The sequence below is a fragment of the Mycteria americana genome, chromosome 3 (assembly GCF_035582795.1).
Source record: "Mycteria americana isolate JAX WOST 10 ecotype Jacksonville Zoo and Gardens chromosome 3, USCA_MyAme_1.0, whole genome shotgun sequence".
Lineage (NCBI taxonomy): Eukaryota > Metazoa > Chordata > Aves > Ciconiiformes > Ciconiidae > Mycteria > Mycteria americana.
This window is the reverse complement of record NC_134367.1, coordinates 2803407-2829670: the sequence shown is the minus strand read 5'-3', so window position 1 is coordinate 2829670 and position 26264 is coordinate 2803407. Positions and strand designations below refer to the sequence as shown.

The 26264-nt window shown below is 39.1% G+C and overlaps 1 protein-coding gene across 5 annotated transcripts in view; it reads left to right on the top strand.

The window, feature by feature from the left end:
* The window catches only part of KIF13B (kinesin family member 13B), a 136919-nt gene that overhangs the window by 66469 nt on the left and 44186 nt on the right, over positions 1-26264 (top strand). For all 5 annotated transcript variants that reach the window (XR_012775098.1, XM_075497684.1, XM_075497685.1 and 2 more), the window contains exons 12-28: positions 2119-2229; positions 5185-5319; positions 7279-7409; positions 8450-8536; positions 9526-9716; positions 10548-10758; positions 11899-12061; positions 13100-13246; positions 13744-13893; positions 14576-14704; positions 16297-16467; positions 17411-17568; positions 18882-19014; positions 20037-20183; positions 22707-22736; positions 24610-24709; positions 25045-25171. Coding sequence is in view for 4 of the 5 variants with exons in the window: in XM_075497684.1 (XP_075353799.1) it covers positions 2119-2229; positions 5185-5319; positions 7279-7409; positions 8450-8536; positions 9526-9716; positions 10548-10758; positions 11899-12061; positions 13100-13246; positions 13744-13893; positions 14576-14704; positions 16297-16467; positions 17411-17568; positions 18882-19014; positions 20037-20183; positions 22707-22736; positions 24610-24709; positions 25045-25171 (2321 nt within the window). In the remaining variant the exon portion in view is untranslated. The remainder of the gene's footprint in view (positions 1-2118; positions 2230-5184; positions 5320-7278; positions 7410-8449; positions 8537-9525; positions 9717-10547; positions 10759-11898; positions 12062-13099; positions 13247-13743; positions 13894-14575; positions 14705-16296; positions 16468-17410; positions 17569-18881; positions 19015-20036; positions 20184-22706; positions 22737-24609; positions 24710-25044; positions 25172-26264) is intronic.

Here is a 26264-nt window from a genome sequence, read left to right as displayed (position 1 = left end):
AGATGCAAGTACTCCCTATTTGTTTCATTTGTGAGCATTAATGCCAAAATAATGGCAGCTTTCCACAGTAATGATGTAGTGTTTCCTAAATATGAAGTAATAATTACTTCCTTTTCCAAATATTACAATCCCACCCTAGTTGTCATCTCAGTGGCATTGAGAAAGAGCCTGGAAAAAACGGTGTAGTTGGCTATTAAGAGGCTACACAGTCGGGGTCAAAAATCACATTCATTGTCTTGTCAGGTTATTATGTTTGTAGCCCATCTAATTGTCCTTACAGAAATGTGCATAAATAAATTTTTGTAAGTGAACAAAAACATTGACCCGTTATGACAGTCAGGTGACATTTTCAAAGCTCACTTCCAAATATAGAGGTTACCAAATTGTGGTTTGGGGTTTTTTTCCTTTTGGTATCAGTATCCTTTTCTCTCCTAAACAGCCAAGGCAGAACACAGCTTGGCAGTTTACTTCCCCCCCTGCCCCCAGAAGAGTAAAGCATTATCCTCTTTTCCCCTTTCTTTTTTTAATCCACACATTTTGATCTTTTCTTGTCGAAATTAATATCACATGTTTTAATTTGTCTGTGCCAAGACCACCAGCTTGTCCTTCCTCGGCTGGGAATTTAAACTAACTGCTTTCAGCAGAGAAGCCCACCTGCTGGTCTGGTGTGGATCTGGGCCCAAATATCTGTTGGTTTTATAAGCCAACTCGTAGGGAGTGAGGAGAATTACCTAGCACATTTCACAGTTGAAGCATGTGAAAATGTTGCATAATTTTGCCCCAAGTCCAAATAAATAGACAAACAAGACTTAGACCTTGCGAGTAACTGGCCTTCATCTTCCTGTCCTACTCCATAGTGTCCAGCTCCTTTGCACTGATCGTGTTTTATCGGTCATAAGAAATCTTTGTTCTGGAGATCGCCTTGGCTTCACTTTCCTTCCTGGGTGGAATTCATGTTCCCTTTTACCCTGTATTTAGGTATTTGACATATTCAACCAGAAAAAGACTACACGGGACACATCAGCTGACAGTTCCTAGGCTGTTGTGTCTTGAGGCAGAGGAAACACCTGTCTTAAAACAGGATTTTCCACTCCTGGCACTTGCTCCTTTTCTTGAACAGTGTAATGAGGCCACTCTATTTGATTTGGATTCCTGTGAGGACTTTTGGGTTTTGTGGTGAGGAAATATCTGATGGAGAACGATGCTTGCATTGTTTAATTGGCATTGCATAAATACCTACCAGCCAAAAACATTTTCGTCTTGTTAGTAGTAATGAAATAACGATGTAAGAAAGTCCACAGGCTTCCTGTTCGAGGTAGTACAGCAGGAATATGCCAGTACCAAGACTGGAGGAAGTAAATATATGTAGTATAGTATAAAAATGTTGATGTCCTTTCAGTTTTTGGAGTGTCTGATAGGTGGGCGTATCTTCTTATTCTCAAGTTAGTCCTTGGACGGAACGTGGGCCTTTGACTATTTTACAAAACAAAGTTAGAGCTGAGATGGATTAGCAAGAAAATTGAATTCCAGTGTCCAGAAGCACATCATAAAGCTTCTTTTGATATCCACTCTGTAAAATGCATACATAGAGGTGGATAACCAGAACACCTCGGGTGCTGTAGAAAGAAAAAAGTCACACCCACCAGGCCATATCAAAATGAACAATAAAAATATTTTGGTGGCATGGCAGTTTAAGTGACTGAGATGTTAACTGCCATTTTGTGGGAAAGCAAGCTGAGACAATGGTGGCTAGCCAGATCAGCAGTATCTGAGAAACAAGATTGTTTTAGATATGAGTCGTTTGGGATACTCATATTGGTATAGAAATGAGATTAGTTTGCGTTTTAATATCTCTGTGCAAATCTGCCAGTATCATGTAATTGGTTTGCATTGCAGTATCTAAACTCCACTTTAGCATCTGCACTTGAAACTAATTAAACTAACTTTTTGATGGATTCTTCATTTATATGCAATATATGTTTTAAAAAAACCCTTTACTTACTGATAAGTGTGCCTTGGAAAATGAGTAACGTTATGTTTCCTTTTTTCCCCATCTGTGTGACAGCGATGTGAAAACAACAGCAAGCTTTCTTGTTTTATTTGCTTTTATTTCTGCAGGCTATGAAATCACCAGAATTAAAAGAACGATTGGAGGAATCAGAAAAGTTGATTCAGGAAATGACTGTGACCTGGGAAGAAAAATTAAGAAAAACTGAGGAGATAGCACAGGTTTGCTGCTTTCTGCCCCCCCCCCCCCCCCCCCCCCCCCCCATTTTTTATGAAAAATAGGTTTGTTTCCTTTGTCTGTCAGTTCATAGAGATTGTCTGAATCTCTCCCCATATTTATGGGTAAGTAGGTCAAGCTTACTGCCCTTTTGTGAAAAGCTTCACTTAATTCCTGTGATAGCTGGGTGCCTCCCAGATTACTATTCCAGTGACAACAATAAATTGTCACTGTATGCAAATAGAGAAGTTATTTAAAAAAAAAAAAATCCATGGATGAGAGGATTACAGGGATTTTATATTCTTCAGACAGTAAAATTGTTGTTTGTGATGAAAGATGGAGCATTGAGAGTGTTAAATGCAAGGTTAAGTACAGAGTGCCTCAATACACAAGGCAAAGGGCATTCAGAATATTAAAAAATGGAACTGTTCAGGATCCCTGTGTGTTTTTAATACCTCTTATACTGATATTTAGGGCCTCAGACCGTAACTGAATATGATGGTTACGTTGAAAAATTGTGCAGGTCACCATGATTATTGCATGACACTTCCAATTCTTACCACACAAATGCTGATGTGTATATTTGCAGTAGGGAGCTTTTGAGGGGGAGGACTATTGAGAGGTGATGAATAGCATGTAATAAATAAGGAGAAAACGGAGCCTCCGATACAAAGCCCTCTTGTAGATGACACAATCAGAATAGACTGTGTTGACTTTAGTTTTAAAGATCCATTGTAAGAAGTGCTGCTTGTGACTATGAAGGCTTCCCGGCTTTCAACGCAGATTCATAGTATGGATTTTCCTCCCTGTATATAAGGGTGAAAAATAATAATGATAATAAATTTCTGCTCTCATCCTACACAATAGTTTCTAGGCATAGAAACCTTGAGTGTGCGAGGAGGTTGAAAAACTGGAGTAATGGGCTCAATGCTACAGACTAAATCTGTCTTGATGTTTGCATATAGCTGCTTGCTTTAGCTCTCTTCCTCTTTGTCTCTGAACTCTCAGCGTGTTACGGTGTTTCGGAGCTGGGAGTTCATGAGCCTTGCAGCTGTAGAAAAAGTGATTTTTTTTTTTTTTTTGGTGGTTTGTTTGGGGTTCCCCCCCCCCCCCCCCCCCCCTCCAGAGGAGGGATAAGGACTAGTGTTTGTGCAGTGTAAGGCTGTTTGAGGACCGCTTGTAGGCCAGCAGAAAGAAACTTCTGCCATCTTCAGTAGGCTTACGGAGGTCCAAGGTTAAAGGCATTTATATCATGGCTTGTCAAGTCATTTTATTTTTGGCCAGCATCCACCAACATCTGTCTGTCAAATTGTAGCAGGGTAGGCGGGTAGGATGGAGAGATAATTGTAAATCTTTGAGGAAAGGATGATTCCTCATAAAGAATGAGGGCTATTGAAGAGGCAGTTTGTAGAGATGGAGCGGCACTAAGGGTTCAAAGCCTTAAAGACTATGTGAATAGGCAATTTTTCACATTTTTAGTGCGTATTTGACATACTTTTAATGTATTTTGAGTTAACTTTTGCTCAAGACCTAATGTTAATTGACAGAAACTGGCTCATTTTCTTTAAGTTAAACCTATGAGATTTAGACTGTGGACCAAGTCCTCCTTTGGGCAACAAGTTCTTTATCTCTGTAGATAATAAGGAGTTATGTGAACTTCAGAGCCTGGCACTGATGGTCGGAAGAGAGATCCTTGACATCACGCTACAGTTTTTTCCTCTGTTCTTTGTTGGCTTTTTTTTTTCTCTGACCTCCCGCCCCCCCCCCCCCCCCCCTTCTTTACAATGACATTATGTTGGTTTTGTAAGTCTGTGGGGAGACAGAGTAGAGAAAATCAAGAGGGAGTTGTGCTTGCTGCTCTTTGCTATTTTAATCTTGATTAGACCTGGTACAACTCCAGTGCTGAACAGAGAATCATACTGAATAGTATGGCATGCTAAGTGTATAAATACAAAGCAGAGTGGTAGGTAAAGACCAGAACCTTAATAAATGTTCCAGCATTATCCCTATATAATGTCTGCTTTTTTTTTCTTTTTTTTTTTTTTAAAATCTCAGCATCCCAGGGAAGGCCCTGCAGTCTCTTGTATCTTTTTACTTACTTGTTTTACCCTCCCCTGTTTCCGCTTCCCCCTTGTAATTCTGTGAGAGGCCTCCCATGTTTATTTTTCAAATTTTGTTTGCTGTTGTGGATAGTGAGTCTCATTTCAGTTTCTGTATGATCCTGGGAACAATTCTCAACACTTCTGTCTTTTTTTTTTTTTTTTGGTAGAAGAATCCCTTTCTGTTCTTAAGTCAGAAATGTTTAATGTTCCTCTTTCACTGCTCTAGTCTTCACCCAAACACTTCCCTTTGAAAGATGTACATTTTTGCACAGTAATGCTTTGTCGTTGAATTCTATGAAGTCTATTGACAAGAACAAAACACCATCCAAAATGCTACTATTCTTGTTCAGCAGGAAGTGTTATTTGCATTGCTTAAATAGCAGGTTGCCAGTTTTTTGTCATTTTGATTGCTCTGGAATAAAAGATAGACATGGAGCTTGACTTGGCAGCGATTTAACTTAACTTGTTGCTTTTTAGCTCAAAGGAGAAAATAAAAGGCTCTAGAGATGTCTTTGTGGTAGCGTTTTGCTGTTCCAGTGAGGTCATGGAGAAGCTCCTACAGTACTGCAGTGTGCTGCTCTCGGCTGTTTTCATTTTTCACTAGGAAGATGCAACTCTGTGAGACCATAGCACGTAGCCCTCTGAGACCAGAGGTGGAAGGACAAGAGAAATTACAGATACCCTGATCAAAGCTTGATATAACTAAGGCTTTTGCGTCTAATCTATTGCAGAAGAAAGAGATACCTTTTTCAGAAGTAGCTGCCCATCATTTTGTCTTGTGGCTTTGGCAGATAGGAATGCGTTTCCGAAGGGCTGTACATCAATAAGCTTAATTTTTTCATGGCTACTCTCTTGCAGGAGCGTCAGAAACAGTTGGAAAGTCTTGGCATATCTCTTCAGTCTTCTGGAATAAAAGTTGGGGATAATAAGTGCTTCCTGGTTAATTTGAATGCAGATCCAGCTCTCAATGAACTTCTGGTATACTATTTAAAGGTAAAAATAAATATTGATATATATATATGTATAAATATATAATTTTTTGTAATAGAAGTGGGCTTCTAATGCCATTGGCAGAGGTGTACTTAGAGAATGTTATAAAAACTGGATATCTAAAGCATTCTCTGATACTGACTGCCTCATTAAAAATAATATGAGTACAACCTTTTTATTTGAAATTTAATTCTTTGTATGAGAGGAAGGTTTGGAGGTTTTATGTTTTTGTTTTGGTTTTTAAAAGAAATTTAGAGATGCTCTCTTTTATAAACTGTCTTCTGGTTTTTCTTATGCCAGCTTTCACAAGGTTTTACGCAGAAAAGTGTTTTATCTGGACATATCAGTAATCAGCTTGCTTCTACATGTGTAGTACTGACTTCAGTTTATAAAATGTATTTTTTTTTTCCTCTTCATGCAACTTGCCAGGAGTGCAAATCAAGTTCTGTTCTGCCTCAGCACTTCTGCTGATGTGCAGTCCCTGTGACTGATATTAAACATAAAACGTGTAACGTGACTTTCGGACTCTGCACTGAAACATTTGAGCAGTTTATTCTAGTTTAACAAACTGTAGACATGATCTGGAGTCAGGAGGAGAAACAAGATACGACCATTTTTAAGTCACATTTTAGAATACAAGTTCTAAAAAATTTAGCAGTGTAAGAACATTGGCAGTTTGAGCTTCGCGTTAAATCATTCTCTTCTCTTTGAAGTGGTCTATAGTAACTCTCAAAACAGCCACAGAATTAGCAGTTGGGCTGGCAGATGGTTTTGGTTTAGTCGGTCTCAGGAAATACGTGATCCTCTTTGATATCAGTCATAGTTGCTCTGTGATATCTCAATGAAAGCAAGGGAAGGAACTTTCTCAATGTTGTATCTGCTAAAAAACATTAAAAAGGACAAAAGAACTGAGCTGAGGTTTTGGGAGAAGAATTGAATCCTTTCCAGGCGCCTTGCACGTAGGTGTCCAGAGTGTGACTCAAGCTGCTAAATCAGCCTCGACGCTGACAGCTATTGAAGCAGAGCCGACTTCTGTGGTGTTTGTTGTGAACACATGACAAGAGCACACTGGAGACAAAGCCTGCTCAGAAAACAGGCCTTGGCCCATCACTACCAGCAGAAAAGTCTCAGGTGGTACTGTGCTACTTTCCTTTTCTAGAGAAAACCCCTTTGCATGGGGTAGGTTTTGTGTGTTTCAGTTAGTCTTTTCTTTTTTTTTTTTCATTACGCAAATTCATTTTGTTGGTTGAGAATTCTGGTGTAGAAATCCCTGTGCTTTGAAATTCTTTTGATAAAATGACTTACACCTGTTTTGCCTAAAATTCTGAGGTTAAACTCTCTTGCTTCTCAGAGTAAATCTTTTGCCCCCATTCTCTTTAATGCTGAGCTGCATATGTACTAGTTCTTATTAGCACCAAAGAACAACTTGATCTGACTTATCTAAACTATTGTATCTGTTCCTCAAAAATTGCTCAGAGATGCCTAAAAAAAGAAATGGATGAACTGAGGCATGTGTGGAGTGATCCTTCCTCTGCCAAATCCCTCATGCCTTGAGTACTTCAGGAATTTCCTAAGCCGTTGGATGATCTAGATGGAACCTGCGTAATAGCCATGGGTCTAACCACTCTGAACCTGTCTTAATTCCTCTTTGAACTCCTTTATACTTTTGGCTTCTACAGCATCCCAAGGCACTGAATTCCACAATTAAGTTATAGAAACCTCTTCATCTTCAGATTTAACTGTTGCCTGTAAACTTTCCTGAGTGCTCCCTACTTGTTACTGTAAGACAAAGTGAGGATTTGCTTGCAATGTTTCATTCTCCTTTTTCCCTCCTAAGGGAAGTATTGAACAGCTTTCAAATTTTGGAACTACCTGACAAGATACATCCAGGAGGAGAATGGATGATTTAGAACTAGTGAACTTCTGCAATCCATTGCTAACATCTTAATTAATTTTTCCCAGGAGCACACGTTAATAGGCTCAGACAACTCTCAAGATATCCAGCTGTGTGGAATGGGAATTCTTCCTGAACACTGCATTATAGACATCACCCCAGAAGGACAGGTTATGTTAACACCTCAAAAAAATACTAGGTAAAGGAATAAAATATGGCTTCAGTTGTATAATTGTAGTTTTATCTAGTATTGTATGATTAGTGATGCAAAAAGATAATGAAAAAATGAACTTTTCCATGTAGTCTGAAGTAAGAAAATTCTACTTCTTGTATCCTGCTTTCACATTTTGTTTTAATTGCCATCTACCCCTCTGTCAACTCATATCTTTTGTTCTAAGGAGACTTCTCTCAGTGATGGTGTCTGTAGTCTTAAGTTTTCAAAGAGAGAATGAGTAGATCACATATGCTTTCAGCAAGTAGATACTCACTGATTTGTAGCTGTGTAGAAGTAATTCTATCAAAATTTGAATTAATTTTCTTGGAAATCTGTTGATACGCAAAGAGCTGCTGAAGCATTTGTTGCTTTATTTGATTAAGTAGCAGTACTTGAAAAGCAGATGGTATATTCAAATTGATCACAAAATGACATGCATCGTCAGCATCTCCGACAATTTATTGTTAGATACACAAAATTCAAGAATTTCACATTTACCCTGATTCATAGTTGATCCTGCTTTGAGCAGGAGATTGGACTGGATGACATCCTGAGATTCCCTTCAAATGTGAGTTATCCTATGATCCTATTTTCAGGCTTAATTTGGCTCTGAAATAAAAGAGTTTCTGATTATTCTAATTAGTTTATTGTCTTTATGCTATTTATATAGCAACTTTCTCTAATGTCTTATTCAAAGTAGTGTGAAAAGTGTTTATTTCCCATGACATCCTCTTTTTTCAGGCCCCTAATTTTTAAGCTCTAATTATATTCCCCAGACATAGCTGTCATAGTATCTATCCAAAAGTACCGAACTCGATAAGTTTAAACAGTCAAAAGAAGCTGAGTTTGAGGAGTTTATGAAACAGCACAGGGTAGGTGAATGAAGTTTCTGGGGATATTGTCCCTGTTTGCAATCCATAAACCTGTTCTCCTACCTTAACTAGTTACTATAAAGAAAGTAGTACTGGAAAAAAAAATTAAGCTGTATATATATGCATTTGCTTTAGATTTTTGCCTTTTCACAGGACATTTGTAAATGGTTCTGCTGTCACATATCCTATCCAGCTACATCATGGAGACAGAATACTGTGGGGGAACAACCACTTCTTCAGGTACAAAAAATATTACAGAAATTGTAAGTTTGCGCCAACTTTGTTTTATCTTAAGGTATAAGGAAAGATGACAGTGAAGCATTCAGGCCGCAGGAGGAGGTGATTTCTTTTTCATTGGGATTATAAAGGCAATGCTGATGTTTGGCTGTTCTTGAATGCTAGATGTCTTGGCAACTGTGTGTGATTTTAGTTTCAGAGCAATAGGCCGACTTAACTTCTTGTATTTTCAAGGGACTGTAACCTTGCTGATGAGGACCTTGCTGTAGTTATCACTACTATTATCTCACTGAAGAGGTTTAATTTTTGAGGTGGTAACTTCAATGTGGCTTTGTACCACATAATATTAAAGTTCCACTCTTCCACAGTGAAAACATTACACCCAAGCTTTGACTTGGATAGGTTGCCTTTTGGATTTTGCAGCTAAGGTGTTAGATTTTTTGACCTATCTTATACAGAGATCTGGGTCTTACAAGGGCACTGTGTTCTCTGTTCCCTGGAATTCCAGCTCCAGCCATACCTGAGACCTTCCTGTATCAGACAGGATCACTGCAGAAGACTGTATTCTTGAAACCCTCTGTGTCTGGTCTGAAATACCTTAAAGATCAGTGGATTTAAATGCTAATCTAAAACTTAATTGTTTTCTTCTATGCTTGAAAGAAATATCTGCATAAGAAGTGGGATATAATTTCGTTATTGCCTCTAAATTATTTGGATATGGGATGACTGAAAAAATTCATGGTTATCTAAACTATATGTTTAGTAATATCAGGTACTCTCTATTATTAGAGTGTAGAATGGATTAGTTAGTTTGCCTTGAACTCCCCTGTTTACCTTGAAGAAAACTACACTCACAGGAGATCAACAAATTTTGAAAGGGAAAAATCTACCGATTTGGATAATCTACTTAATTTTAGTAATCTTTGAAAGCAACCCTTTGTTTCAAAGTTGAGCAATTAATAGTACTTTAACAATTTTGTTCTTATTTAAAGGCTGAATTTGCCAAAGAAGAAAAAGAAGGCTGATCATGAGGATGAAGAGCGAGACAACTCTATGAAGTGCAGTAATAGTGTTGAACAGCTGGACATAGATGGAGACAATTCCAGTGAAGTGTCTAGCGAGATTAACTTCAGCTATGAATATGCCCAGATGGAAGTCACTATGAAGGCACTTGGTAGTAATGGTAAGAAGCAACAGAAATTATTGGAAATAGGTACAGAATATGAGCTTACATCTTCAGGGACTCTTAACCACAGACTTTTTCCCTTATAACTTCCTACTGGAGAATTTTTCTTGTGAATGACTCATCGTAGCCATTTTAGCACTTGAGGGGGAAAAAAACCACCACAGAATGTTTTGTTTGGCAGTTCCTGTTGAGGAAAAAGCCAAAACTGGAATATTGGTGGAACTGCAGCCTCAAATCAAAGTGTTTTCACTTGGCTGGTTGTTTTTCTTGTGTTATGTCTCACTCGGGCATTAACTGTAGTGATTTCTATCTCTGAAACCATGTTCCTTAGTTTTTGTGGTCTTATGTAGCTGTCCCAGAATGACATTATTTTAGGAAACAGGAGGAAGGGTTTTTTTTCAGCTTGGTCTTTCCCTTTTCTCTTAAATCATCCATCCAATCTGTTCTGTAGATGTTTATTTTACTCCACAGTTCAGCAGCATTTTTTTACTATGCACTACAGCAAAAACATAATCTCTTCTTCCTTTTATATGCTAACTATGTTTACTCTCTAGGATGTTCTTCACCATGGATTTCAGTGGCTACTGCAGTCCCTAATGTGGATAACTGCAGATACAGAATGGGGAAGGGAAGTACCAAATCATAGTAATTTGTGCCTTGCCCAAGGTCATACAGCATATCTGTAGCAGAACGTGGGAAAGGTCTCATATTTCCAAGTCCACGCTCTCTGCCTCGTATTCATTATGTTATTGTTCCCATTTAATTTTATGGTTACCAGGTATTTGACCCCCAGAAGTACTAGCTTCTTTATTTTCAACATCTGCTTAGATCCAATGCAGTCAATCTTGCAAAGCCTGGAGCAGCAACACGAAGAGGAGAAGAGATCTGCGCTTGAACGACAGAGGCTGATGTATGAACATGAACTGGAGCAACTGCGAAGGCGATTGTCGCCAGAGAAGCAGCATTTCCGCAGCATGGACAGGTTCTCCTTTCATTCTCCCAGCGCTCAGCAGCGCTTACGGCAGTGGGCGGAGGAGAGGTGAGTAATCAAATCTGACCATCAGTAGTGTTCATTTAAAGTTCTTCAGTGCTAGTGAATTTTGCAAGATTCTAATTGCATTGCACTCCTCTGCCAAATTTCTGAGAGGACTCCTGCGGGGGGTTGGGGAGGACAACGAAAATATTGGTCGAAGAACAATCAAACCTATAATGCTAGACAAGATGAGAAAGAACAAGTGCCTGCTTTGTTGTTAAGGAGAAGCTCTATCCTGATCGGCAACAAATTTGACTAAAGATGAGGTGATTGGAAGAAATTTTGGGACTCCTATATGAGTTTGTTCTTCTGTGGATCATGCCTCAGCTGCTGGAAGGTTGTTTTTCCTCTTGATTCACATCCATCTGTCTGAGTTGGGCAGGTCCTGGCAACCAGAAGACTGCAGAAAGAAAAGGGAGTAAGAGGATGATGCAAAGAATTTTGATCCAGAGCATTGCAAAAACTGTTTAATAACCACAGAGGGGCCACTGTCCTCTTTGCCTCTTCCTAGGCAATTGCACTGAGGTTATTTACTTCAGTCTCTAAATGATCGTTTCCAGTATTACTGTCAAACAGAGCAGCTGCAGGAGGAAGATGAAACGTACCCTAAAACAATGAGTATGGTAAAGACACTGTAATGAGAAAATACAAATCTAATTTATATGGCTGGAGAAGCAACTTTTGAAATAGAAAATATTTGAGACGGTCTGACGAGGTGTTAGCTGTGTGTCTGGAATATTTTGTGGTACCAGATTCTGGTGTTCCACAGTTGGCACTCGCTCACACTTGCCAGGAAGGCCAGTGAGCAAGTGGGCCGTGGTGTCTGAATAAATCTTTCTCTGTAAGATGGAACATCCACATCTGTGGTGGGGAAACTCTGGAATAAGCCACACAAGAACTGACTGTTCAGCAGATGCATGGAGAAATCTCCAAAGCCAGCAGTATGCTAGTGTTCAACCTGCTAAATTAATACAGATAATATCCCCCCCCCCCCCCAAAGAAATGCAATTTAATTCGCTTGATTTTTGCGTTAAAAAGCTGAATGTTAAGACTCCTTCCTTCACGTAATCGTTTGTTTTGCAGTCAGTTTCAATACTTGAATGCCATGATTCTTCCTGTCTCCCCCTCCAAATCCCCTTCTTTTAGAGAAGAGATGTTGACCCACAGCCTGAGAAAGCTGCGAGAGCAGATTGTTAAAGCCAATTTGTATGTGAGAGAAGCCAATTTTATTGGAGAGGAATTGGACAAGAGGACAGAGTATAAAGTTACTCTCCAGATCCCAGCTTCAAGCCTTAATGCTAACAGTAAGGTAAGGTAGTCCTAATGGAACTAAATCATTGTTCAGTAAGTTTGCCCCTCAGCGTTCATATTTGTCGTACTCTGACTTTAATGGTCTAGATAGTTTGCCAGTCTATTCATGCGCATTAAACATGGCTCTGTTAGTGCATGCTACATCCTTACCTTACTTTGTTACCATGAAAGTCTTATAATGTGCTAGCTTACTGATAAATGTTACGGTGCAAGGCCTTTCCACTGGTGTTGAAGTTCACGCTTGCTTCTGTTGCAGAGTGATAAAATCTGTGTGGGTTAAGTAACCTCTATTTCAAGTATTTACCATCACCTTGTGGACATTTGGCTTTACATCATCCTAGGGAGTTGAGAAAATTCTGTCATCCTCGTTGTGCAGGGAGGAACTGGAGCAGAGAGGATTTGGATGATCTGTTCCAGGCATCTTAGAAATTTTGGAAGGAGGGAGCTGAACCGAGACTTTCGTGTCTCAGGCTGCCTACCTAAGCTGGCTTATTATTTCTGCTCTTGAGGTCAGCTTAATATTTTGGTGATAGTCAGGCTGTCATTAGTACAGTAGATGTATTTTATTCCGGGATTAGAATTTTTATCAATTGCTTTAGAAGTTTCTTTCGGTTGCTTGTTTTTCTTGCAGTCTTCTGGCACATGTAGAAAGAGGATGGTCAAGAGGGTTAAGCGTCTGCACTAGTTGAAAGTTGCAGACAGTAGCAACCTTAGCTGGAACTCCAGGCCTGCTGTAACTTGAGGATATTTGTGAATGTAAATGTTCCTGTTTGTAACACTTACGTAAGGTGAAAATCCACAGAAACTAGTGCCTGTAGCTGTGATTAGACTTTGCAGTTAAACTGAACACAAATGTACTGTGATAGCCAAACTCAGAGTCTGTCAAGCCTGAATTTGGTTGCTCAAGCTAGAATGAAAAAAGAACAAACCCCAAACTTTGCACAAAGATGTTCTCAGGTTTTTTTATTGGTTTTAAACTATTTTTGCATTGTTGTGACACGAATTCCTTATTGATATCTCTTTAATTGTTTCGCAGAGAGGCGCAATTCTCAGTGAGCCTGCTATTCAAGTGAGAAGGAAAGGAAAAGGCAAACAGATTTGGTCACTGGAAAAGCTGGAGAATCGACTGGTAGACATGAGGGATCTTTACCAGGAGTGGAAAGACTGTGAGGAAGACAACCCAGTAAGTAAAAATTACTCCAGTGTTGTGCTGATGGAATTGCATCCCCATTAAATTTTTTTGTTTAAGTAGATGTGAAAAGATCTTCGGGGGACGGGGGGGCGGATATGCAGAGAGAAGTTTTCCTGAGCCTTTGCTTTTCCTAGTACTGAAGCGGATCTTCAGTATTTCATTAACCCTTATCTTGTCACTTTAATGCTTGTTTGCGTGCATAGTTTGATGACCAAACTGAGCATACGATAAGAAGCAGTGAGTAAACAACAACAGGAGCTGATGTTCAGGCTGACTTCTCTGGATCTGACAACATTAAAGAGAACTTACTGAGGACAGGCCTTATGCTCGGTCCAAAGTAAAATTCAAGCTTCCATTCTTCTTGTGATCTAATCTAGCCTCTTGCTTGAGTCCATTTTTCTTTCATTAGTGTTGCTGGTTGCGCAACACTTCAAAAACTGTTTCATGAAAAGTTTGTTTTTCATACGTTATTCTGAATTTGATTGAAGGTGATGAGAGCTTACTTCAGGCGAGCTGATCCATTCTATGATGAGCAGGAAAACCACAGCCTTATCGGAGTAGCCAATGTTTTTCTTGAGTGCCTGTTCTACGATGTGAAGCTACAATATGCTGTTCCAATCATCAATCAGAAGGGAGAGGTTTGTCATTCTTCTATAATGTATCCTTACTGAACTGTTTAATTACAGCCCATGGATCTTATTACCAGTATATAGTAGATATTTTCCAGTTTCATGTGCATAAGCTCTTTGCTAACAATTTGGAATTATGCAAATCCCATAACACCTTACTAGAGTTGTTTAGACAGCTCTGAATCCCAGCATAGTGCTTGTGAAAGGAGAGAGCTTTGTGAGCACCTTTCTGAGCGAAGCAGGCCAAAATAAATACTTAGTAGAACGAGTACGGGCTCTAGCTCCACTGGCTTTCACTGACTACCATCAAGAATAGGCTCTTAAATATGTACTGTACGAACAACTTCAAAGGCAGCTAGAGCATACCAGGCAACATTCTCTGTGCTCTGCATCACGTGTGCACTTTGCAGACTCTCTAGAGACTGTTGTGAAGGTGAGTGAGATTGCAGTATGCTGCTCCCAAAGTCACTCTAGTGGCTGATTTCTTTATGTTTTTACAACGAAGGCACTTAAATTCTTGCTCCGAAGAATTCTTCATCTGGTGCAACAAAAGCACGGTGCAAAACAATAGAAAGGAATAAAATATTGTCTGCTTACGGATTGGAAACAGCAGTAGTTATAGTTACTTGAAAAGGGATGAACCTGTCACTGTTTTCTGGCACACAAGTAATTCTTACTCCGTTCTTATCAGGTATCGGGTCGTCTCCACGTTGAAGTTGTTCGAGTGAGTGGAGAGATAGACGACAGGTTGGTTGGAGGTGAGGATAGTCCAGACTATTCAAATGAAAATGACACTCAGGAGAGAAAACTTGTCTGCCGGGTGAGTTCTAGATATATCCCAACCTCTGAGCAAACCTTCTCTCTTTCCATCCCAAGTCTTAGAATAAAAAAGTCCATGGTGCATTGGCTTCTGGACATTAGCTGTCTCTTTGTAACCTCATGCGCCGTGTTCGCTTCCAGTATTCAGCTACACAGGCAGAGTCTTGTCTTAAACTCATTGATTGACTGTATGAAACTGTGTTATGTTTCAGGATTTAAAAAAGAAAAAAAAAAGAACAAATAATTTTGCTGTACCTAATCATTCAGTTGTATGTACAGAGTTTAATACTTTTGCTGTGTTTGTTTTCATGGCCTTGTGTAATGTCCTGGTGCTCAGTGTTTGTCTTGAAGCGCTCCTGTGCGGTCTTTTCTCATGATATTTTATTTCTTGAGTGACTGAAATAATACAAGAGAACCAGATGGTTTTTGTTCCTTTCAGTCTCCATGATTTTTCTTTTTTAAGTCTGTAAGGTATTCATTAAACTATCTTTATATATATGCATACAATCTTACCCCAGACAGTTTATTGTAGTCTTGGAAGACATGGAAGATCTGTGCACTAGGATTGGAGCTACAATATCTAATTCAAAAGGAGTCATAGGATCTGATAAACTCCCATTGTTCTGTGAATCATTCTCGCTCAGTATTTCTCTCTATATATTTCACAAAATATTGAATATTTATGCAGTTGTGTTTATTATTGTTAATAATAAAAAGAAAGTTAGCAGGAAGGATTTACTAGCAGTTCTGTGTTGTAGTAAAATGCAAGATAGGCCAAGCTACAGATAAGAGGGAGGCAAAAAGTACTAGAGGGAGTGGAACCCCATCTTTGTTGGTTTCTGGACAATATGAACAATTTGGGGGCAACTGTACTCTTTTTCACTTTTTATCCTGTCCTGTAGAGCTCCATGTGCTTGCAAGCAGTATGGGGTATTGTTGCAGGAAACATTCTCCTGAGGATCTTGAGTGGTGCCTGACCATAGGAGTCTAACTCATCAGAACGTAATTTGACAACTGGCAAATAGAAGTTTATTAAATAATATGGTTAATATGATGGCTTTGTTTAGATCAGAAGGTGTATTCAGAACATTTTGTTTCTATTTGGCCTTGATTTTGAAAAAGAGAGGACAGGCTACTTTTGTATTGTTGGGCTTAATCTTGTATTGTTTCTAGCATCAAAGAATAAGGACAAGTAGTGTATTCAGACAAGGATTTTGCAGAATAAAGGAGCCAGTTTTTTTAGAAGTATGAAATGTTTATTGTATTCCTCTTCAGTTATAAACTTTTTGGTGCATCTCACCATTAAAAATTAACAATGTTTTGGTGTGTTTGTAAAATCTGTACCTTTAGCTTTCACTCCCAAGACATATGTGCCTGCTGACATCTAGTGGTCATGTTTTGATGCACTCAAAATATTGTCCCCAGTGTATATCAATGCAGAAATTCGTATTTTGTAAAGTGTTTTTGTTTGCTCCTTTCTTTTTTTGTTATCCTTTGCAGTGGAACAGAATAACATTGTTCTACCAGAAGATATTTTTAATTCTGTGCCTAATGAATAAGTGCTTTTTCTTTGTTTCTCATATCTTTTTCTAGATTAAAATACTTCAGGCTACAGGTTTGCCACAGCACCTCTCCAACTTCGTATTCTGCAAATATACGTTCTGGGATCAGCTGGAGCCAGTTACTGTTGCACCTGAGGTGGATTCTTCCTTATCTTCCATCAGCAAGGAGCCACGGTGCATGGTTGTCTTCGATCACTGCAATGTAAATTTTTTTCTATTTTATTAATGAAACTGTAGGTAGAAAAAGCAGGTTTATGTTTGCGCAACAGTTGCCTCTTTGCTCTCAGTATTGTACTTTGTGAGGCTGATAACCTAATTCCATTTTTAATAAGAACTTGAAACATCTTCAGGGTCCATGTAAGTTTGATTATACTACGCTGTTCACTTGTACACAAATCACAGAAGGTGAAGAAGTGGATAGATAAAGGAAAGCAATCTGTTCAGCAGAGGCACTTATGCTGGAGTTTACCCCCAGTAAAAGTGCTGCTCTGTGGGAATGGAAGTGTGATATTCATCTGAGTAGGTTTGTATCTGAGCTGATCACTCTACACTCTGATGTAGCGGAGAGAAATGTCCCAGTCCTGGGACACGATGCCTGTTATCCTAAGGCAGATGTTGACGTTAGGTCGTGGATCTTAGAACAGACTATTTCTTCCTATTGACTTTTGAGCAACTGTCTGAGTGGAGGCGTCGTTAATAGAGATATCTAAAGTCAGCTTAGATGAATGCCAGCCAATCACCTGAGTTCTCATCTCGTTCTTTCTATCATTTGTCATTACACTGAGTAATTTATTCCACTTATCATTTGTAAAATAGATATAATACCTTCTGATGAGTCTTGATTTTCTGATTCTGAACATTAGAACATACGAATTTTTTTTTTTTTGGAACCATTGGATCTGGACTTGGAACATCATGTGGTCATTCTTCAGCTCTTTATAGACTTTAATCTTCAGCAAATCATGTATCTTTGCCTTGCCTCCTGGTTTTACAAACTGAGGTGACAGTTCTTCCTTTCCTCTATATTGTGTCTTGGGGACCAGGGTGACTTTACTACATGCTTACAGGAAAGTCAGGACAGTAAATCTCTAAGCCTAAGTCGTTGTGTAGGCACAGTCATCAACCGATTTGTCGCTTACATACAGGAAGTTTCTGTAAATATTTCCGAAGACTTCATGGAACATCTTTATGATGGTGCTTTGGCAATTGAAGTATATGGGCACAAGCAGAGTGGTGACCGCAAAAATCCAGCCCTGTGGGATTTGGGAATAATTCAAGCCAAAACACGCAGCCTTCGTGACAGGTAAATATGGAAAATAGATCCTTGGTTTAGAATTTTGGAAAATCACTGTCTGAGGTGCCCAATTTTGAAGCAGGTTTGAGATAAGTAGTCAAATTCTGAACTGAAGACAACTGAATATGTGTTTGAGACCGTATCTGTTAGACTATTATAAATAGACTCTGTCTATTGGAAAAACACGTGATGTGTCAGTAGGCTTTAAAAAAGTGAGAGGAGAAATGCCCATCTCTGTTTCAAATTAAAAGTGGTAAAACTTGAAAGACTTTGGAGTCCCTTTTATTTAGGTAAACTCAAGTGCACAAGTAGTGTTTTACAAAAGAGCAAGCTGATCATTTTCCTTTATATTGTCATGCTAGTCTGCGCCAGAAAGAGCTATCAAGTCTAAAACAGTAAGATGGTTGTTCTGGCTGTATGCTGATATATTTATTCAAGGTCTGACTCTAGTTCATTCCTGGCCATGAAATGTCGTCACTGTAATGCTTTCCCTGGAAGAGCTATATTGCTAATTACTTCGATTTGAGTAAATATGCAACCGTATGCTAATTTAGACTGGAAGGGGTTGCTTTTTTGTTGGCAGCCATTTGTTGTCCCCAAAGTAAGCTTCGTAGCATTTTCTTAAATGTAAGTTGTTTTGCCTCTCCAATTAGAAGGCAGCTCTGCACCTTAATTTATTGGCAGTTATTTCTCTTTTTACTTCCAGCCCAAGCTTGTGGTGAGCATGTTGAATATTAAGCTATACATAAGGAAGTTTAAAAGAAAAGTCAGGAAAATATGGCAAAGAGGAGATGGAAAAAGGATGTTATAAAATAGGGAGTTATGTTTGGTAGCTGAGTAGTAAGTGCCGCCTCCTTTTTTAATTTTGCGGTACTATGAAAGTGGCCATTTCTTATGTAAGCTCTTAGAAGAATTGGAGAGAAGGCAGTAGTATGATGAAGTTCAGGAAAGTGCCCTGAATCTCGAAAGCTTGTGAGACAATGTCATATTTCATTCTGCTGTCTTCTGTATGAATCTGATTGCACTGACAACACTGGGCGTCTGTGGCAGTAGTTGAGACCAGAGCTTAAATGTTAGAACCTAGCGGAATTGGTTTTCGTATTGGAATAAAGCAAAGGCTTATTTCTGATGCTTGACTAAAATAGTTGTCAGTAAAATTTATAAGCACTGCACAACTAGTAACCCTGTATAGTCACAAATGGTGCATCTATTGAAGTGTTCCTTTTGCTTCTTCAATCTGCAGTCTAAGCTAATGCTTTGGTTTTTCTTTCTTTTGGGAAAAACAAAACCAAAAAACCCCCAGCATTTGACATGTTTTGCAGGTGGAGTGAAGTAACCCGAAAAGTAGAACTCTGGGTTCAAATTCTAGAGCTGAATGAGAATGGGGAATACTGCCCAGTTGAGGTGACTCCTGCCAAGGACGTATGTACAGGAGGCATCTTCCAGCTTAGACAGGTAAGGTGGCATGTACAGGATTTCAGCTGTGAAAAAAGCCTGCGGAAAACTAAGAAGCTTCTATTTTGTATGGTAAAGGGATGATGTCCAAGGAACTGTCAAGCTTAGACACAAATTATGTGTAAAACAGACAAAAAGTGGAAGAAGATCCCTCTGTGTTTTATGAAACTGCCAGTGTGCATAAACTCAGATGCAAAGGTGATCAAAGGCTCACCTGTAATCTTTTTGCTGTGTTCTGTTCCCTGTTCTGTGATAGCACCTGGTAGAAAGGACATCAGTCTCAACTGAACTTAATTATTTTTTAAGGAGGTCCAGAGTTCCCCTTTATGTGATCCTTTCAGCCAACTGCTCCTTTGTTCTCTGAATTCTAGACGCATTAAATTGTTAATGTTTAACTGAGTAGTTAACATTTTTAAGTGATAAGCTATTGCCCAGAGAACTCTAGGAATTAGTTAAAGTTAGATATAGGCTGTACCTCTGAACTCCCCAACACCTTTGATTTTTTTTTTTTTAATTTTTAAATTTTTTTTCCCCTGCACATTTTAGTAAAAACAGTTACTTTGCTGCACTGATAGCATCAGTGGGTAAGAATTTTCAGTCAAGGAGACCAGAGTCAGAAAAGGTTAATTAAAATTCCAGTAGCTCACCAAATTAGACTATTTTCTTTCCTCTTTTGTAGGTGGGGAAAAGATCATATTTTCCACCTTCAGAAGTATTAAAAATAAAATCCTATAAGTGTATGTTTTGAAAACCCTCCAGAAAAGTAAACTGAGCAGTTGCTGAATGCTGAACTTTTTTTTTTTCTGTAAATACCTAAATCCTGTAAGCATAAATCCCTGCAACAGAAGGGGTATCTCTTGAACACATCATTGAGATTCCAGTACTTGCCACTTTGTTCTTCACAAAACAAAAATATAATGTTGCTTGCAAATGACTGCCAGTAGAGGTCTCTCTGTCATTAAGCTTTCAGCATTTTATAGTCTTTTTTTTTCCCCAGCATTTCAAATTGTTCTTTTGGGCAGGGGCAATCTCGACGAATTCAGGTTGAAGTGAGATCTGTACAGGAATCTGGGACCTTGCCACTGATGGAGGAATCAATATTATCTGTTGGCATTGGCTGTGTTCAAATAAAACATGTCAAGTCACAAAAAGTACCTGAAAATTATCAGGTAAGAGTCTGAATGTTTCCTGTCAGCTATGGCTATTTCCAAGACATGTAAAAGCATAAAGTGATGTCTTAAGTGATGTGTTGTTGCAGTTGGAGGAAACTCCATTCGTTTCAAGTTTTAGTTTAGTTTGGGGGGATATTTTTTGAACCTACTTCTTAAACGTATGAAGCAATGTCAAGAAGAATTGTCAGAATTGCTTTGATGGTGGTTTTAGGGGTTATTCAGGATAGTTTAAATCTAAAGCTCTGTCTTTCAGAAAATGTTGTGGATGATCTTCCTCTTAATCAAAACTCATTTTCCATGGCAAAAATAATATTTGAAGGCTACTTTCTGCATCTCTTCTGGGTTTGGGTTGGTTGGGTTTTTTCCTATCCTTAAAAGCAGCACAGCCTTAACACACCATTCAAAGAAGAAAATAAAATGCCAAAGTTTCTAAGATTCATTAGGAGTTTGTCCAGTAGATTTGACTTCAAATATTACATATGGCAGCAATTTTAAGGAAGTATTCAAATTAAAATAAATCAATGGAACATATATTCAAACAGTGTTGAGTTACAAATGTTAGAATTATGAGAGCCGGTTGTTGGCCTGTAGTATATGTTGGCCAGTTGTTTGACAACCTCAGAAGCACTGCATCTCATCTTAAACTGCAAGTATATCGATCTGGTTTTAGGAATTGGCTTCTTGCAATGCTTCTGTCAGTTTCTGGTGCAGTTTGACTTTTTCCCCAAACAGCTAAATTAAAATTTAGTCACTCCTCTGAGTTAGCAAGCCAAAATCTGGTGCAACAGAACAAGCAAGTCTCTGGACTTCCTTGATTAGCTGCCCTGCTTGAGACCAGGCCAACTAAATGTTGAGTAGTTTTTGGGACATCTCCCAGCTTTCCGTAATGTTTAGCCTGTTGACAGAGTAGGATTCAATGTGTGGCTGCTCCCCTTTTTTGCTTAATCAGTATTGTTTTTCCTTTTGATGTCTGAAGTAGTTGGGTTTTTGTTGTCTCCTAACCTCAGCAGTCCTTTGCCCCTTCTGTGTCAGGAGCACAAAAAGGGAATTTTTTTCCCCCTTCGCAGAAAACTCACTTTTCAGCAGCATCCTAGGCAGATTATTGCTTTTATTCCCCATTATGCTTCTGCTAGTGACTCTGCCTGCAGGCTCTCTAGCTGCCTTTCCGTCACAGCAGTCCCCGATACCCGCGTCCTATAGAACAAGTAAACTGTTGTTTCTCTCCTACTCCTGAACGGAGCAAGTTTCTTCAGAGATTCTTCTCTCTTGAGACAGAATGATTGATTCTCGCAAATTTTACTTGAAAGCCATTACACACCCACAACATACTCATGCCCCTTTTAGCCTGTTTCCTAAGGGGACAAGTCCCAGGTGAGCATTCAGTTTGTCTCGCCCTGTTTCTTCCCCAGGGAATTTCTGATCTGTTGACATGTTTCAACCATATCTGACAGGGCTGGCAAGCCACAAAATAGTATGTTCTTTCAAGGAGAAAGACTTAAGCTCCGCTTGAGAGACTAGTGACTCGTGTCTGACACTGATAACCCACGTTGGAAAGGGCTATTGAAAACCGTGTTTTATTAGTCCTGTTGCTTACAATAGCCTTCTGACTTGAACACCTGGATTTTTAGTCCCCTTATTAGCATTTCTCTATCTCAAGAAAATCACTCTCTGTGGAATGTGAAAGATTTTCTAAAGACGTTGAACTAAGAAAATGCCTCTTCTATACGGCTTTTTAATTTTAGCTTAGCTAAGTTTTTTGCTTTCATTACTAAGATACAAAAGTAGACTCCAGTGGCTTGTTATGCTTTAAATAGATAAGTAATAACTCAAATGAGGATTGCAGTCCTCGTTGCTTTGCCATTCACTGTGCAGGAGTGGCAGTTCTGCTTACGCTCATTGCAAGTGGCTCTGCTTGTGATGAATGCTGAGAATGAAAGGTGGTGTCTCCCATCACAAGATAATGAAAATCAAAATGTCGAAGGTCTACATTGCAACTCCTGGTGTGGCAGAGTTATTCTAACTCCATAACAATTGGCTTAGATTTTTACAATTTTTCTCCTGTGAGTGCTACAGCAAGCTTACCTCAAATCCTTTGTGCCAGAGTTTGATTTTTCAGTGCTTGCTGTAACATTCAAATTTAACTCTTACAGGTAAAACAGCACATTTTTCTTTGCTGTCCAGGATCAACAGGTTTCAAGTTGTTTCACTGTAACTCCTATTTCTTTCTTAGGGCAATTTAAGTATTCCACTTGCTTCCAGTTATGAAGAATTCTAATAGCTATATTTCTGTGAAATTTTTCCATTATAATTGTTGGATTGTTCTAGTTTGTGTTTCGATGAGCTGATAGGAGCAAATCTTTGGGATGTCAGTGTGTTTTAATTCTATGATCATACCATTGCTAAGTTCAGATTTTCATGTAAGACTGCTAATGTTGCTTAAAATAGGTATACCTTTTGCATTCAGTGTGTTTCCTGCTATCAAAAACATGTAATGATGTGGTTTTGCATGTTTTGGCCTAGGAAGAAGAGGACGAAATGGACAGTTATCAGGTAAAAATTTTGAATTCTCTCTTTTTACAAACTCAGACATTTTCAGATTAAAACGTGTTAGAGGAGGAACAGCATGTTATCTTTGCTGTACTGGTTGGATATATAGAGAGCCTGTCTTCTGAAGAGACTGAGAGCTTAAGAATTGCATAGATTGTTATGCTACAAAGCCATATGGTAGATTAGAGAGGTGGAAGGGAAAGAACAAGATGCCTTAACGTGTATGTTCAAAGCAAGATCCAGTTGCTCTTTGGTGTTTTGGGGGAAGGAATCTTCCTTCTTGACAAACTATGGCTAGATTGAGATTGTCCTCATTAAGAACAAGAATAGACATGGTAGTGTTGAAGATGCAGTCAAAAGACTTCATGCTGTTTCATATTATGAATGTGCTCTGTGTATGAGAGCTGGAGTATACTGCATACTAATCAACCCTTGGGCAAGCAAGGGCAATTCTGTTCCTGGAGCCCTAAGACAGCAGTGATAAAACTACTGAAATCAGCACACTGATTTTTTTTTAAATGTATGTAATGTCACAGTGACATGAGCCTTAAAGGGGAACTGATGAGTTACAATATCTGTGGTGTATTTTTCATCATCTTCTGAACAACTTTAACAAAAACACATCATCGTCATTATAGATCTCCACTTTGTATAATGTGAGCAACCAGAGATTTAGTTTTAATGCTCTCTGACAGATTCCGGCATACTTGTAGGGGTCTGCGGGTAAGTAATACAACTGTAGTTTATGGTCTTGTATCCACCCATTTTTCTTGACAAAGTATTTGTTATAGTTTTACGTGGAAAGAATCCCAACTGCTGTTGCCATAAAAGAGGCTTGCCTGAAGGCATCCCAGAGCTGATAGCTCATCTTTGTGGCACCCAACATGCTGCATGTAGAGTATCATTCATCATTTCTGACCATTTCTACACCAAAGACAAATGAACTGAATGTTCTTAAGGATACTGAGGTGGTGGTTTTTTTTTTTTTTGAAGGACACGAGCACTGAAGAAAAAAATATTTTAAAAGGCTCAGTTGCAAATGCTATAACTAGGGACAGTGGCATGATGTGGGGCAGGGATGGATTTCTGATATGAGGCTGCTAAATACTAAGTGTGAATAGTGAGTCATGGATAAGGGCTGGGGTTTCCAGCTTTGCCGCAAGGTAGTGGTTAGTGAGTTTTAGACTAGTTTGGGGGCAAAGACGATGTATAAAGTGACGTTTGTTCAGCTGGGTTGTACAGAATAACAGCTAGAGAAGGAGATGCCTCAGGCTGGCAAGCAAAAATACTTCAAATAAGATGTGGGAAGTTAAGGGTTTGGATCTGTGAAGAAAGGCTAAGAGAACTGGGGTTGTTTAGCCTCAAGGAGAAGAAAAGGCTCAGGCGGGATCTTGTCAATGTTTATAAATGGGAAGGAGTAAAGAAGACAGAGCCAGGCTCTTCTCAGTGGCATGCAGTGAAAGGACAAGAGGCAATGAGTCTCCACTTCACATACGAAACTTTTTTCTTATCATGGTGGTGATCAAACACTGGAACAGGTTGCCCAGAGAGGTGGTGGAGTTTCCATCCTTGGAGATATTCACATCCCAACTGGACATAGCCCTGAGCAAGCTGCTGTGGTTGACTCTGCTTTGGGCACAGAGCAGGGCTGGACTCCAGAGGTCCCTTCCAACCTCAGCTATTCTGTATTTCTGTTTAAGTTGTCCTGTGCAAAAGAAAACAGAGAAGAGCTAAGTGATTTCTTGGAGGTCTGCACTGTCTTATCTGCTTCTTGGGTACAGGATGAGCAGAAGGGTTGAGGAAATGTGTAAGCCACAAACAGGAAACATTGGCTTTCCTGGGTCAATATTTAACATGACTACTTTCCTCTTTACAGGATAGGGATTTGGAGAGGCTCCGTCGGAAATGGCTGTGTGCCTTAACAAAGCGTCAGGAGTATCTTGACCAGCAATTGCAAAAACTCGTTGGGAAGCCTGGTAAGGAAAATACCATTAAAGGTAACAATAATAATAGGTTGAGAGAGACATGTGCACACACTTCTTGTCTTAATATATTGTAAAATTTAGAAAAGAAGTTAATGGAGAGTTGAATCTGAACTCACCACTAATTTGCTTTCAGTGAAACTAAAGTTAGAGAAGCCTATATAAAATTGTTCGTTGTTCTTCTGTACTGTGTTTTTCTTCTTTGTGTGCTGAATTTCTGAGCAGAGTGGATTTTATTGTATTATGATGGTATAAGATCATCGACACATGACAAAAGCAGTGAGTAAGAAATACTGTCTATTGTCCTGACTGACATCCTGCTTCTGCAGATAAAACGGAAGATGATGCAGATCGGGAGGCACAGCTTTTAGAGATGAGACTAACCCTCACTGAAGAAAGGAACGCTGTAATGGTTCCTTCTGCTGGCAGTGGGATCCCTGGAGCTCCAGCGGAGTGGTATGAACAGACATTGCCGTATGCACGAACGAATGTAAAAATGATGCATGGCCTGTTCCTGGCTTGGATTGTTGCCGTTTTTTGCTTTCCTTAATCTGGCCTCTGCACACTGTATGAGAACAGTTGTTAAAATTAGGCCTCTTGCTTAAATTATTTTATTAGGCTGTGTATCTGAAAACCAGAAATGCTATTCAGTAAACGATACTATTATTGATCAGAGTGTAATTATGACCTTCTGAAAAAACAGAATCAATATTTATTGCCGCTGCACTTACCGTTTAAAAAAATTAGCTAATATGTTAATTACCTAGTTCATTCACTTAAAAGGCTGCTCCGTCATAATAAAACTGCATCTACAGGAGCATTTCGTTGCGCTCCTGGTTTGAGTGCGAAGTCTGTTTAGTCAGCAAGTGTTCCATGTAATTTTCTAAACATTAAAAATAGTAAACTACGCTAGACTGAGATTGCCGTACTGTAGCAGCTGAGTAACAACTGCAGATAAGGAAGCAAGGTTGTTTCACTTCAAACCTCTTGTCTTCAGTTGCTTTCAACTTTCAGAAATTTTCTTCTGAGCAAACCTCTAACAATATTTACTGATGAAATTGGGTGTCATGGAGTTTTAAGCTGAAGTTTGTTAAAGCTAGTACTTCTGAAACGTAAAAATGGCAAATGCTTGTTGGTAACATGTCAACTTTCACATCAAAGTGTTTGACTAGGTTTGAAAACAGTGGAGCTGCAGGAAACTTGCTTGAGGAAGAATCTGTTTTGAACACACTTGCACCAGAGGAAATGTTCAGTATGATTCAAGCACCTTAGACCTTATAAGACTCCAGCCTGCTCATGTTCACCGTAAAGTTCATCATGTCCAAGTTTGTCATGAGATGGCTACAGCCCTTTTTTACGGCTAAGATTGCAACAAGGAGTCTTAAAAGTCTTTCATGCCTAACGTTACATTTTTAGGACCTTATTAATGTTGTGTAGCTTACAAGGGCTAGGCCATGGAATATTTCATTTAAACCCAAACAAAACACCACCTGTGTTACCCCTTCTTCCATGATATGAAAGATGCCTTAAATGGCAGCTCTGCCTCTTA